The sequence below is a fragment of the Macroventuria anomochaeta genome, assembly GCF_010093625.1.
Source record: "Macroventuria anomochaeta strain CBS 525.71 unplaced genomic scaffold BU25scaffold_15, whole genome shotgun sequence".
NCBI lineage: Eukaryota > Fungi > Ascomycota > Dothideomycetes > Pleosporales > Didymellaceae > Macroventuria > Macroventuria anomochaeta.
Genome location: NW_022985376.1, coordinates 459612 through 472354, shown reverse-complemented (window position 1 = coordinate 472354; position 12743 = coordinate 459612). Strand labels below are relative to the sequence as shown.

At 54.5% G+C, this 12743-nt stretch overlaps 6 protein-coding genes across 6 annotated transcripts; 3 read left to right on the top strand and 3 right to left on the bottom strand.

Moving 5' to 3' along the window:
* Positions 1-46: 46 nt before the first annotated feature.
* Positions 47-1635, top strand: BU25DRAFT_491075 (ran GTPase activating protein 1). The gene is made up of 2 exons (XM_033711535.1): positions 47-371; positions 431-1635. Exons 1-2 carry the CDS (start codon positions 180-182, stop codon positions 1520-1522), a joined length of 1284 nt encoding a protein of 427 aa, XP_033562125.1. The 5' UTR covers positions 47-179; the 3' UTR covers positions 1523-1635.
* A 215-nt stretch (positions 1636-1850) lies between these two features.
* Positions 1851-3022, bottom strand: BU25DRAFT_340957 (uncharacterized protein; the record flags this gene model as incomplete). Its single annotated transcript, XM_033702835.1, has 2 exons — positions 1851-2458; positions 2512-3022. 2 exons carry the CDS (start codon positions 3020-3022, stop codon positions 1851-1853), a joined length of 1119 nt encoding a protein of 372 aa, XP_033562124.1.
* Positions 3023-3398: 376 nt separating this feature from the next.
* Positions 3399-4440, bottom strand: BU25DRAFT_410567 (uncharacterized protein; the record flags this gene model as incomplete). The annotated part of the gene is made up of 1 exon (XM_033706326.1): positions 3399-4440. The coding sequence occupies exon 1, from the start codon at positions 3965-3967 to the stop codon at positions 3401-3403; it is 567 nt and encodes a 188-aa protein (XP_033562123.1). The 5' UTR covers positions 3968-4440.
* Positions 4441-4597: 157 nt separating this feature from the next.
* On the top strand, positions 4598-7222 carry BU25DRAFT_410566 (uncharacterized protein). Its single transcript, XM_033706325.1, has one exon. It carries the CDS (start codon positions 4707-4709, stop codon positions 7023-7025), a length of 2319 nt encoding a protein of 772 aa, XP_033562122.1. The 5' UTR covers positions 4598-4706; the 3' UTR covers positions 7026-7222.
* On the bottom strand, positions 6842-8040 carry BU25DRAFT_410565 (uncharacterized protein). Its single transcript, XM_033706324.1, has 2 exons — positions 7520-8040; positions 6842-7470 (listed from the first exon to the last, which is right to left on the bottom strand). The coding sequence occupies exons 1-2, from the start codon at positions 7969-7971 to the stop codon at positions 7251-7253; spliced, it is 672 nt and encodes a 223-aa protein (XP_033562121.1). The 5' UTR covers positions 7972-8040; the 3' UTR covers positions 6842-7250.
* Positions 8041-8635: 595 nt separating this feature from the next.
* BU25DRAFT_458318 (uncharacterized protein) lies at positions 8636-12451 on the top strand (the record flags this gene model as incomplete). The annotated part of the gene is made up of 2 exons (XM_033710194.1): positions 8636-9414; positions 9463-12451. The coding sequence occupies 2 exons, from the start codon at positions 8636-8638 to the stop codon at positions 12449-12451; spliced, it is 3768 nt and encodes a 1255-aa protein (XP_033562120.1).
* Between the last annotated feature and the right edge of the window lie 292 nt (positions 12452-12743).

The following is a 12743-nucleotide window of genomic DNA, read 5'->3' as shown; positions in this document are numbered from 1 at the left end:
CCCTGGATCTCAAGGGTTTGCAGGGATGGCAGCCCACTTTGCCCTGTGCAAATACCCCACCAAGCCGCACCAAAACATTCTCCCCAAACAATCAACTCGCGCCACACCTGTCCTGTTTGTTCTTATTATTGCAGAAGACTTTTCTTGATCTCTATTACTTTTCTTTTGTAGCAAACATCATGTCGACGGACAAGCTTTTCTCCCTCGAGGGCAAGGGCCTCAAGCTCACCACTGCGGAGGACATTGAGCCGCATATCAAGGCCCTAAAGGAGAACAACGATGTCGAAGAAGTCAGGTTTCTGGGCAACACACTAGGCATCGAAGCTTGTGAGGCCTTGGCAAAGGTTCTGGAGACCAAGAAGAACCTGAAGGTATGTCTATACTCCTTTTCCCCCCTCAGTCGACATGCGCAAGATTGACACATGACCAGGTCGCAAACTTCGCCGACATCTTCACGGGCCGTCTCCTCTCTGAGATCCCAGCTGCGCTACAGCACCTCGTAAATGCTTTCCTCACATTACCAAACCTTCAAACCGTCGACCTTTGCGACAACGCCTTCGGTCTCAACACCGTTGCCCCTCTCGTCGACTTCCTCTCCGCACACACTCCCCTCCGTTTCCTCTACCTGAACAACAATGGCATGGGCCCAGCTGCTGGCGTGCTTCTCGCCGATGCCCTCACAGCCCTCGCAGGCAAGAAAGAAGCCGCGCGCAAAGAAGGCAAAGACGTCCCCGACCTCGAGCTCGTGATCTGCGGCCGCAACCGCCTCGAGAACGGCAGCATGCAAGCCTGGGCCAAAGCCTACGCCGCGAACAAGGGCGTCAAGACAATCAAAATGACGCAAAACGGCATCCGCCAAGAAGGCATCACCCACCTCCTCACACACGGCATCGCGCACCTCTCCAAGCTCGAAACCCTCGACCTGCAAGACAACACATTCACAGCTATGGGCGGTAAGGCGCTCAGCAACGTCGTTGGCAACTGGCCCGCCCTGCGCGAACTCGGCGTCGGCGACTGTTTGCTCTCCGGCCGCGGCGGTATTGCACTCGCGAATGCCCTGCAGAAGGGCAACAACAAGAACATTGAGGTTCTGCGCCTGCAATTCAACGAGATCAACGCAAAGGGGCTCGCGGGCCTGGCTACCGCCGCACCGAAACTTCCTGCTCTGCGCCGCGTGGAAATCAACGGGAATAAGTTCGATGAGGAGGATCCGAGCATCGAGAAGTTGCGCGAAATTCTCGATGCGAGGAAAGAGGAGAGTGGTGAGAGGGAAGACGATGAGGAGTACTGGGGCCTTGATGAGCTGGATGAGTTGGAGAGCGATGATGAGGATGAAGAGGAGGACAGCGATGATGAAGCGAAGAAGGGCAGTGATGATGAGGAGGAGGGTGTTGAGGTCGAGGAGCGCGCAGCGAGGCAGTTGGTTGAGGAGCAGAGGGCGGAAGACTCGACTGTGGCGCAGGACAAGGACAAGAAGGTCGATGATTTGGCTGATGTGCTGGCGAAGACTGAGATTAAGTAGGTGAGAAGGACGCTGCCCGTTGCCTGGAGCATGGCTTGACGCGCATGGAGGTTACTGCGGGTAGATCAGATGCATAACGAGGCGATACCATAGAATTCATGATTTTCATTTTTACAAGTCATAGCCATGCTCGTCCACATCATCTGCCCACACTGACTAGAAACAGATCTGGGTGGAGTCTGCACTAGCCAGTTTTATTACAGTAACGTTATTCATCTCATGTATGATAGTGCAGTACTGAACCCGTAGATACCCTTTTCGCCCGTCACCCCTCGCCACGACCGGCACATATGCATAATGCTTGTCCCTCTTGGGAGGAGCGTACAGCTCAGATGGCTGGATGACTGTTCTCACGCTTGTGCGTACGAGGCATGTTCTCAGAACCACCGCTGCCCATGTCGCCAGAACCGTACGTCTGGAGCTTGGCGAAAGCGGCATCGTGCCTACTGTCGCCGCGAGTAGTGTTTGTAGACTCGCTGAGTGACTGGTACCGCCTCATCGAAGCGTTCGATGGCAATACTCCACATTTTTCGGGAGAGCGCTGTTCTTTTGAATGTATGGCATCTGCCACAACCGCGCCATTCTGGACTCTCGAGTTCTCCACCTCAGCCTTGTGATGGTCCATCCCCGTGTCATGGTGAGACTGCTTGTGGGGTGTGAAGGTGCGGCTGTTGGCACGAGATCTGACATTGCTTGAGCCGCTGCTGATGGAAGCCTGTCGCTCACGCCTGGCAGCTACAGACTGAGCTATGGCAGTCAAGCCGCCCCTCTCTGTGTGGCCATGGGCGCGAGCTTCCAGAGAGTGCAAGTGGTCGGCCTCAGCCTTGGTGACAATGCCACGCTCGACTTTAGGTACAATCTTAGCGTACTCCTGCTGAAGCTCAGCCTCGAGTTCCGGGTGCGGCGCGTTGGTGTGGCCAATGGCTTTCTGCATTTCTACATTGAGCGTCAGCAAGTGTGGTGTTGTCGAGGTGAAGCATGTAACTCACTGCTGACGACGCTCTGTGTTGTCCTGAGGATCTCCGTGTTGACGTCCTCAGGGTTTGTCTCAACAGCCGCGTAGAGGTCTTTGACGACCGTAAGGAGGGATGGATGGGGGCTCTGTCCGAGGTTGGTGTCTTGACCGTAAATGTCGTTGTGGGCAGCGGCAAGAGACTCCACTGCAGAGACAAGGCGTGCTGAGCGCTCGTCTCTGGCTTCAATATTCTCGGAAAAGCGGCGAGCATCCTCTTCAGTGATGCTGCTTGGATCGCTGCGCAGTCTCTCTATGACATCTTGCGACACGTTGAGTGTAGACTGAGAGGCACGGTCGGCAGATCGACGGTGATCGTCGTTTGACGGTGCACTCTCTTCTTCATTGCGGATAGCGATGTCCGCGACAGCAGCGATGATGTTGGCCGTCCACTCGTCCCCATCTTCGGCGTTGTCAGCAAGGCTTCGAGCATCTTCTGTAGTGATGCTCTTAGCGTTGTGTTTTAACTTTCCGAGGATGAGCTCCATACCGTTCTGCAGCTTGCGGTGACGAGTCAGCCTCTCCTCCAGCTCCGAGGTGGCTTCTGACATGATGAAAGGTAGGAGCTTTGCAGAGATGCAGAGCTGTATTTACTTGGTGATGTGGTGTGTGTGGATGGAGTGACGGTGTGAGAGCAAAGACCTGGACGCGTGAAGAAGCAGGTGTGCATGCCACGATCGATGACGTCGTGTGTTCTGCGTGCTTGCTGTGTGGCAGGTGAAGGGAAAGAGCAAACGACGGCAGCTAGTCTCACCGTGACCGCTCCACGCAATCCGGTTAAGCACTTGAGAGGCAAACGCAAACAACGAAGCTGCGTCGCTCGACAATCACACGCCACCTTTTCAAGCCCTCTCATTTGGGACGTTTTAATTCCTGCCAGTAGTCGCGTAAAGTTTTCTTCTCCCTTCCTGATCGGTGTACAAAGCCTGATTGAGTCCCATGCGTGTGAGAATGTCAAAGATAGAACGTCCCTCTCCTTCCCACAACTTGTCAAAAGGCACTATCCGGAGTCCAGTCGTCAAGGAAGCGGGTATATCAGCTTGACGAAGATTGTCCCCTAGACAATTCAACTCAACAGTCACATCGGCTTGGGGGTTCAACCGCTTGGTTTGCATCTTCGCCTCCTGGAGGAATTCAATCTGCCCAATAAGCTCGTCCAATATTACTGCGTAAGATCGCATCTCTACAAGGATATGCTTCAACCCAGTCAACTCAGGGAAGGCCAGTCGTTGCAAAAACAGGCTGTTCATCGCGAGATTGTTTGCGCGAGTGTATCCGAAGTCGGTGACTGTGTCAAACAGCTCATCGGGTGCATTATAGAAGAAGCTGTCGAAGACGAAGTGTAACCTAGATATGGCACATAATTGATCTCTCGTGCGTCGTTTCATCCACTCCTGGAATTTGATGCGAGGGCCTGCTGTGATTGAATTCATCGAGTAAGGGAGGAGGTGCGTTTCCCGGTAGATCTGTCAATTGACGAACAGTAAACCGACGCGGTTGCGGCGATGTTGGACATAGGTTAGACCCCCGAAATATGTGAAGGCATCGCCTAGGTCGCCCAGGACATCCTCGTAGATCACATTGCGGAGCTCGGCCAGAAGACTGAAGAAGGGAGGTTGTCTCTTCTCCTGTCCACCGAATGTGGCGAGAGAGAGAGAGAGAGAGAGAGAGCTGCAGACTGCAATCGTCCGTCCAATATTGGTTGTGTAGTAAGCTGTCGATTTTTGAATGTGAACGGCTTATTGTAGGCTTCGTGTTGACGGAGTTGGGGAACAATCGCGCATTGTTAAGACGCGGATTTGAACAGGAGAGAAGCTCGATTTAAACAAATCCAGGTCACACTGTCTACTTGCGTATTGTACATACAGCAGATCGCACACAGCTGAGAGTATTCAGTCGACTGTAGTCTGGCAAAGGACTAAATGACACGGTTCCTTCGCGAATCCATGGGTACACAGAGTGCTTTCACGTGATGATGCTCACTATCGATAAGAAACATTTGCGGACAGGAGAATGCGCGTGTTGTGGCGCCGAAAGCTTTCACGGTCACATGTATTCTTGATTGGACCTTGTTTTTCTTCTGCTTTTCTCGGACCAGATGGGTTGTCCAGTCGTGGTTTCTGCTTCTTCCACTCTTTCCTTCCACAACACGACCCTCTGCTGCGCCTGCTGATGCTTGCGCTCCGTCGTTTACGATGCCTTCTCCACTCCATACCATCTTCGCAAACGCGCTGTTTGAGAACACAGCCGCGCGAGATACCTACCTATGCCAGAAGATGGGATCCAAGTCGACACGAACCGCTTCGTTCGACGAAAGCACCGAACGAACCTCGACGAAACACGCCTGAGCAAGATCCACGCAAGGATACCATAGATGCCCCACGCGAACCTATCGCCAGGCGATCCAGTACTGAGGATATTGTTATTAGATTCAACAGTCGCAATCCACAGATAGCCCACAACATCAGACGACTGCAATACCTGCTCAATCTTGCCAATCACAAGGACGATTTGAACTGGACCTTGCGAGCGCCCTTGTGGAGAGCTTATAGCCTAGCGAAAGAACACAAAGTGACAGTTACCACATATTTATCTCAAAGAGCATGGAATGTATTATGGAAGTCGCAGTATGCGGACTTCTTCAACGTGGATCGTCGTAAGGCTCACTTAGCTGAACTCGACCGCGATCTTCTCGTAGCGCGCGGTCTCCTTGCGGCGAAGATAGATCCAATTGCTGGGCAGGTCGCATATCACATCGAGGAAAAGTTCATGGCTGGGGAGGAGCAAGCGGCGCTCGAGGAGTGGGAGACCAGTCGCCATGAATTCCCGATGACGCCTGAGTATTTGGACGTAGGAGCAAGACTTTACGGGCTCGCAGGACTACCAGATCAGGCACGAGCTATAATGGATGATCTTCTCAAGTTGGATCCAAACTGGGATCTGTCTGTTATGATGGCAGTGTTCCGCGCCTATACCAGCTCGGAATTGAAGCAGCATCATAAAGAGGCGAAGGAGATTTACTATTCTATGAAAGCTAGAATCGGGTCCAATGGTGCCATCGAGACATATGACTCCTGCATGATTGGCTTTTTGGAAGCACGATCGTTGCCAGACGCGAAGGAAGTGTTTCGCGACATGGTCCGCGAAGGCTGCCTCGGAACTGAAGGCTCTGTGTCGCATGTCAGAGAGGTCCTTCGAAGGCTCAACCTACTCTACACATTGGGCACAGATATCTCGAGGATGACTAGCATTGCACTGGATGCCATCGCAGTATTGCCACCAGCATACCACGGCCACGTCTTCGGCGACTGGATGAAGTCCGCGGTTGTGGAGAACGCACCTCAGGCAGCCGCTCAAGTCTTCGATATGATGATCCAGCGAGGCTGCGAGCCTGAGACGTTCCATTTCAACTTACTGCTGAGAGCGCTTCTACGGACGAAAGAACCTGAAAACATCTTAAAGGCGGAAAACCTTGGTTGGAAGATGATTGAAGAAGCAAGAGAGTCGATGCGCAAGGAGCGACCTGCTCCACATAGCCGCGTAAAAGCCATCGACAGAAAACTGAAAGACGTCAGCGCACTAAATGCAAACCCTACGATAGCGGTGCCCGCAGCAACCGTGTCAACTTTCGCTCTGATCATGCGCCATCATGCCCAAAGCCTGCAGTGGGAGCATGTGGACTATCTTGCAAGACAGCTAAAGTTTGCTAGCGTTGAGCCAAATTGCACGATCATGAACGTCCTGATCGACAATAAATGTCGACAAGGGAAGTTCGTTGAGGCATTTCAGATCTACAAATCACTTACCGACAATCCGGACTCAAGTGCAACCGTGTTTCCCGATGGCCAAAGCATCCGGTGTCTGTGGAAGACTCTTCGCCTTGCACTCGCCGATCCCGTCAATCGAGAGGACCCCAACCTGCCAACACCACGCGAATTACTCCGTGAAACCACCAACTGGTGGACGCAATGTCGCAGTCGGTATGATGCCGACCGCTTCCTTCAAGGCTTGGCCGCAGCGGACCGGGGTGCCATCATGGGTCTGATCTTGCACTGCTTCAGCTACTTACGGGATCTGCCTGGCTCACTCATAGCTCTGCACGTTCTCCGCCTCAAGTTCGGTATCCGCCCCACGAAGAAGACTGCAGAGATTTTGCGACGGCAACTTGCATGGGTGGACATGCACGGAGAGATTGAGTCGGTCCGCATGCAGTTGGGACGCAGCAACAGCAATGCAAGGAACATGGAAAGGCTCAGTCACACATATGGTCAGTTGAAACAGCGCAGACTTCAGGACTTGAACATTACCCCGGATACTCTTGAGAAGTACAGCAAAGAGGACATGGGCGACATCGAACTCGACGTAATCAGCGAGTTCGTACGGCTTGTTCTGCTTGCAAACTACCCACCAGAGATTGTCGAGGCTATGATTGACGGCGCACGGAATGCTGTTGGACTACCGAACCTTCCAACTGGCCATGTGTTTGTCTAGGACTGATCTGATGCTCCTTGGGATCGATTACTCTGCGCCAACCAGTTTCATTGACGTCCTGTTCTTGGGATGTTTCCTCTCAGCAAAACCAGGTCCAACTGCGCTTGTCGTAATTGCATTGTACCATATATTTTCAAGATACCCCGTGAACTCCACAGACCTAGATTCCCATGTATCATATCAAATCGTATCTTACACCGTCTTCATCTATTCATCCCAATGCTTCTACAGCCCCAAAGGATTGCTGGCGCTCCCCTTCTTGACTGTGCTGCCCGTGACACCAGGTCTGGCAGCCATGCTCGCAGCGCCTCCAGCAACACCCGTCGACAAGCCCAGGGGGTTTCCCTTCGTAGTTGCCCGACTGCCCGCTGCGCCAGTCACATCCTTGATCGAGTTGCCGTACTCACGAACCATGTCGCCCCAGCCTCGCGATGTGTTTGCTATGCTAAGAAATGTCAGTAGCCAGCAGAGTTCACAGCTTGATGAATACCCACCTCGCACCAGCACCCTTTCCAGCTCCAGCAACACCATTCCCAGCAGCCGTCACAACCGCACCAGCAGCATTCCCCACCCCAGCCGCAGCAGCACTCGTCGCACTGCTAAGGCCCGTCGATGCAGCACTGATTGTCTTCGTGAGCCAGCTCTTGCTCTGCGGTGCTTGCTTTGCGACGTTCTTTGGTGCTGCTGGGACGGCCTTCTTAGCACCAATGGGCTGAGATCCAACTGGGTTCTTGACAGCAGGAGCACCGACTGGCTTCTTGGTCGCCGTTGCCCGCGTAATGGGCTTCTTTGCTGGGACGGCGGCGGGCTTCTTGTACGGGACCATTTTGGTCTGGGTGGATACGGGCTTCTTTGCTGGTCCAACGGCTTTGGGACCCGTGGGGTTGGGACCCGTGGGTTTGGGACCTGCGATGGCTTTCTTCGTGCCGATGGGCTGAGCGACCATCTTCGTAGTGTTCAATTGAGTTTGAGGGGTTTCAGATGTATTCGTAGTGTCTCGAGATGTTCTTCAGAGGCCAAGGCTAGACCTGTGAAGAAATGGCCCCCTTTGCATTCCACCTACCCCATATCAAGTTTCCCGTGGCGATCAGCGCGCCGAGAATGACGTCGGGAGCACAACGTCGAGGGCGGGCGCCATCTCGGGGCTAGACCGCATTGCGACAAGGCTGCACCTAGCGCGCTGTGCGGAAACATCGAGCCTCCAGTGGACACCGGTGTGGACCCTGGATGTCGTCTCGCATTCGAGGTCGCCGGACAGTATGTCGATGTCTCCTCCACGAACGCTCTTTGCGTGTGTAGTTTCTGTTGCGCCTTGTGCAACTGTACCGTGTTGCCCGCTTCTTTGCATCATATGGCCAGTACGCATTGACTGGTTGTGTTGACGGCCCTTTACCCCCCTGTGCTCCTTGGAGTCGTGTATGTCGACGAACATCCGCCCTGCACACCGCAACGACCGCACACGATGACTTGCTTTCACCTGCACCCGGGCCGACGCCAATAAACACACCACAACAACAACAACAACAATAACAACAACCGTGAGTGGCCTTTCGTTTCCATCATGCAACACCACCCACGCACGCGACCAGACAGCCTCAACTGGCGCAAACATGCTGGGTGAAGATACAATCCGCTCGCTGAAGCGCTCCAAGAGCGATATAGATGATCTCGTCCCTATGGGCGAGAGGACTCCGCCTCGTGGCAGCGCTTCCAGCACACCGCGAACAAGAAGCACGCGGGCTTTCTCTTTAACCAGATTATTTACTGACTCGACGAGGAGAAAAGGGCGATCAAGCTTGAGCCGCTCCAATTCCTCAATTGATAAAGACACCATCTCGAGTCCCATCACAGACCCGAGAAGTCCTTTGTGCCCTCCCACACCTACCGAGCCCTTCGCTGTATCGCCGCCGTCTTTGGTCTCAGCCAAATCCAGCCCAAGTCCTCGCAAGCACCCCACAGCCGCACACCCAGCTGTCAAGCACGCATACTCAGTCTCTGACCCCACAAACAACCACTCTCCGCCGACTCGCCCGCGCATTGCCGTACACGTACCGCCGCCCTTGCTATCTGCAGCGTCGAGCTTCAGCAGCGCAGACACTGTAGTGGGGAGCCCGCTCGAGCGCATAGCAGAGACTCCGTTCGACTGCGATCACCATAGTGAACAGCCGGATCTAGACCGAGTGAGCAGAAGACTGGCAAGCATGGAGACCGTACGAGCGTCGCTGCTGCCGCCGGCCATGGTGACCGGCACCAAGGCTCGCGCCATCCAGCAGGCGAAGGAGATGGAAACGTTGGTAGCAGAGAGGGCGAAGCGCAGTGGAGACGAGCCACCGCAATACGACTTCCACGAGCTCATTGGAAAGGGTGCTTATGGACGTGTGTTTAAAGGGTTAGTAAACTTTGTTTTACAAGGCGGACATGGCTAACGCTGTGACAGCAAGAGTCGCAGAACCGGCGGTCTTGTCGCAATCAAGATCATCGACATCGATACGGTCGATTACCAGGAGATGACCACGAAGAACCTGTCCGAGACACTGAAGGAGATTGATATCCTGCAGCAACTCAGGGACAGCAAAGCACAACCTTATGTGAACATCATCGAGGAAGCGAAGGCAGTCCACAATGAACTCTGGATCATCAGCGAGTACGCCAGCGGTGGCAGTGTGGCTACGCTGATGAAGCCCATGGCAATGCTCAAGGATCCCGGACCTGGCTTGCCAGAGAAGTTCATCATTCCTATTGCCCGCGAGCTAGCGCTTGGCTTGAAGTACATCCACGAAGCCGGTGTCCTGCATCGAGACATGAAGGCCAACAACGTCCTTATTCTGGAAGACGGTCGCGTACAGTTGTGCGATTTCGGCGTGTCTGGGACTCTCGAGCCGCAGAAGTCGAAACGCACAACAATCGTAGGAACGCCGTTCTGGATGGCTCCTGAGCTACAGCGGGAATGGATCAAGGACGCGGACCCACACAGCCTGGCAAAACCTAGAGAGATCCTGTATGGCTCTGAGGTCGATATTTGGGCATACGGCTGCACAGTTTACGAGATGGCTTGCGGCTTTCCACCACACCACAGGAGCGCGCCTTTCGATCTGCCGAATGCTGGTGTACCTGTGCTTGAGGGCGAGCGGTACTCGGATGAGCTCAAGGATTTCGTGTCCTTCTTGCTCCAGCCTGATCCTCAAGACCGTCCCACCCCGGACGAGATCCTTGAACACGCTTACCTCAAAGACACTACCAAAATGTACCCTACAGTCATTTTGGTCAAGCTGGTAGAAGACTACTATGTCTGGGAGCAACAAGGTGGTGCTCGCCAGTCATTGTTCAACATCTTTGGTGCACAAGCTCCCGATCCGCTCGCTCCAGAGACCGACGATGATGACGACGACGACTGGACTTTCAGTACCTCTGATGAGTTCGAGCAGGAGCATGCACCACAGTTTTCAGATCCATTCGTGGGCGGTGCTGCAGGACAACCGTTCACAGGCATGGGTCTACCTCCAGTGGCAGACATGGGCCGCTTTGAACAGCTGCAGGCTAGGTTCAAGGAAGAGTCGATCACAAGGGGACAGAAGCGTTTGAACAAGCTGTTCGACACACAGACCACACCGTACAGATACAGTATGGTCGACGATGACGATAGCGGCAAGGGACGACCGCCTTCGGATCTGGTCCTTCGCGACTTCAACCCCGGCGCGCCGAACAGGGAGACGGTCATTGACCTGGACTTCTCCCTCCCCTCCACCGACGACATGCCTAGCATCGACCTTGGCGAGGTACCGACCATCAAGGCAAACCGCATGAAGAGCTTGCTGCGCGAGATGGAGGAGGAAGACGCACGCGAGATTGCGCGCGAGAAAGAGCTGCGCGAGCAACGAGAGTTCGAGGAAGAGGATCAGCTCACGAAACGTGCGACGCGAGACTGGACATTCCCATCTGCACCAGACAATCGCAAGACACAAGAGTGGACATTCCCGTCGATGGAAGCGCCAGCAGAAGAGCCAGACAATCGAAAGACGATGGAATGGTCCTTCCCTGCGACCGACCCGCCGAACCGAAAGACTATGGAGTGGTCATTTCCAGCTGCTGAGCCACCAAAGCCAAATCGAAAGACAGTTGAGTGGACATTCGATGCGGCTATGGCGGAAGCACAGTACGACGTTCCAAAGAATCGCACATCCCGTCGTCGTGAGACGAAGGAGTACTCATTTCCAACGGCGACCGCCCCGATTGATGAGAACAGGAGTACTATGGACTTTTCGTTCCCGATGCGTAGTCCAAGTCCCAAGAGAGGGCAGAATGGCAGCGGAACTATGTTAGACTACTCATCACCGCCTGACTTAGGCCCTGGATTTCGACCAAGTCTGCAGCATGCTGCGACGGAGCCGCCATCTGACGACTTCCCGCGGGTGAGCTCAGATCCTAATTCACCTCTGCGTTCATCTATGATAGACCTGGATATGGCCACCATTGAAGACTATCGCCCGTCAACATCTGGCTCAGAGTCGACATATACTGGATCCATCTACACCGCAAACGATAACCCCTTCAACCTCGAAGACCAGGTTCAATTATCACAGAACAACCACCGCGCTTCCTTCCACATCAAGTCGCAATCTGAGCCCAACCATGCCGTCCCAGGCCTTCTCACACCCCAGCAATACGACGAGCAAGGTCTCCCAACAAACCAAGACCCGCACCACCCAAGCATGCACGCCCGCGGCGTATCCTCAGTATCGCAAATGCAAGCCCAAACCAAACCGCCCGCAACCTCCATCCCGCCCCTGACCACGCACCGCCCCAACCAACGCTCCCAGCAAATCTGGGACGGCTGGTCGCACACGCACGCCTACGGCCTGGGCTCGGACGACCAATCGCCCCCCATGAGCGTCACAACCGACACGTCCCTCGAGGAAGAAGACGTCGACGAGCTGTGGGACAATTTCGAGCGCCTCACCCTGCAAGCGCAGCGCAAATACCAGTCCTACGGCCCGCTCCGCTCAGCCCGCCGCTTCGAAAAGTCAAGCACAGACGAAACCCACGACCCGCGCATCGCTGGGCCCGGGCTCGGCTCCGGCGCAGGTCTCAGTGCGGGTGTAGGCAGCGACACAGACGACAACTACCCCTACACTTCCGACTCCTCATCCCCCCCCTACGCATACCAACGCCACAGTCGCGTCAGCGCGGGTCCGAATGGGCGGCCGCTGGTCGATTTCCCGGTGCCGCGGGGTCCGGATGTCGAGGCACTGCTGGGTGTGGAGAGCGATGCGAGGGTCATGCAGGATATGCTGCTGAAGAGTGCGATGGAGCTTAGGGATGGAACGAGGGCGAGTAGGGATTTGCTAAGGGCAATGAAGTTGAGTGAGGTTGAGGAGGAGGAGGTGGATCAGAATACTGTGAGGTTGCCGAGTCGGGGGAGGGAGTAGGTGGTCTTTATGGGGATTGGAAAAAGTACGTTGGCGTATTGGCGTTGACGTGGGAATGTGTTTGGTTCCGGACTTGGGACTTGGGTTGGGACGCTTCGGCGTTATGATCAGGATTTGTAGATGATAGGTATGACACGATTACTTGCAATGACAGTAATGCATGATATGTATCGACTTTTTGTGACATTCAGAGAATATGCTGCGGACCGCAGTCCGTCTCTTCCCCTGTAGCGCAGGAACATGAATCGTATCAGATCGTTGCCCAACCAGCGCCGAGCTATGCAAGATGGTG

Bases quoted from the DNA above. Each gene is read 5' to 3' on its own strand.
- BU25DRAFT_491075 (XM_033711535.1), top strand. From the start codon at position 180: ATGTCGACGGACAAGCTTTTCTCCCTCGAGGGCAAGGGCCTCAAGCTC. The intron at 372-430 runs GTATGTCTATAC...ACACATGACCAG, and splicing joins AGACCAAGAAGAACCTGAAG to GTCGCAAACTTCGCCGACAT.
- BU25DRAFT_410566 (XM_033706325.1), top strand. From the start codon at position 4,707: ATGCTTGCGCTCCGTCGTTTACGATGCCTTCTCCACTCCATACCATCT.
- BU25DRAFT_410565 (XM_033706324.1), bottom strand. From the start codon at position 7,971: ATGGTCGCTCAGCCCATCGGCACGAAGAAAGCCATCGCAGGTCCCAAA. The intron at 7,471-7,519 runs GTGGGTATTCAT...GACATTTCTTAG, and splicing joins GGAAAGGGTGCTGGTGCGAG to CATAGCAAACACATCGCGAG.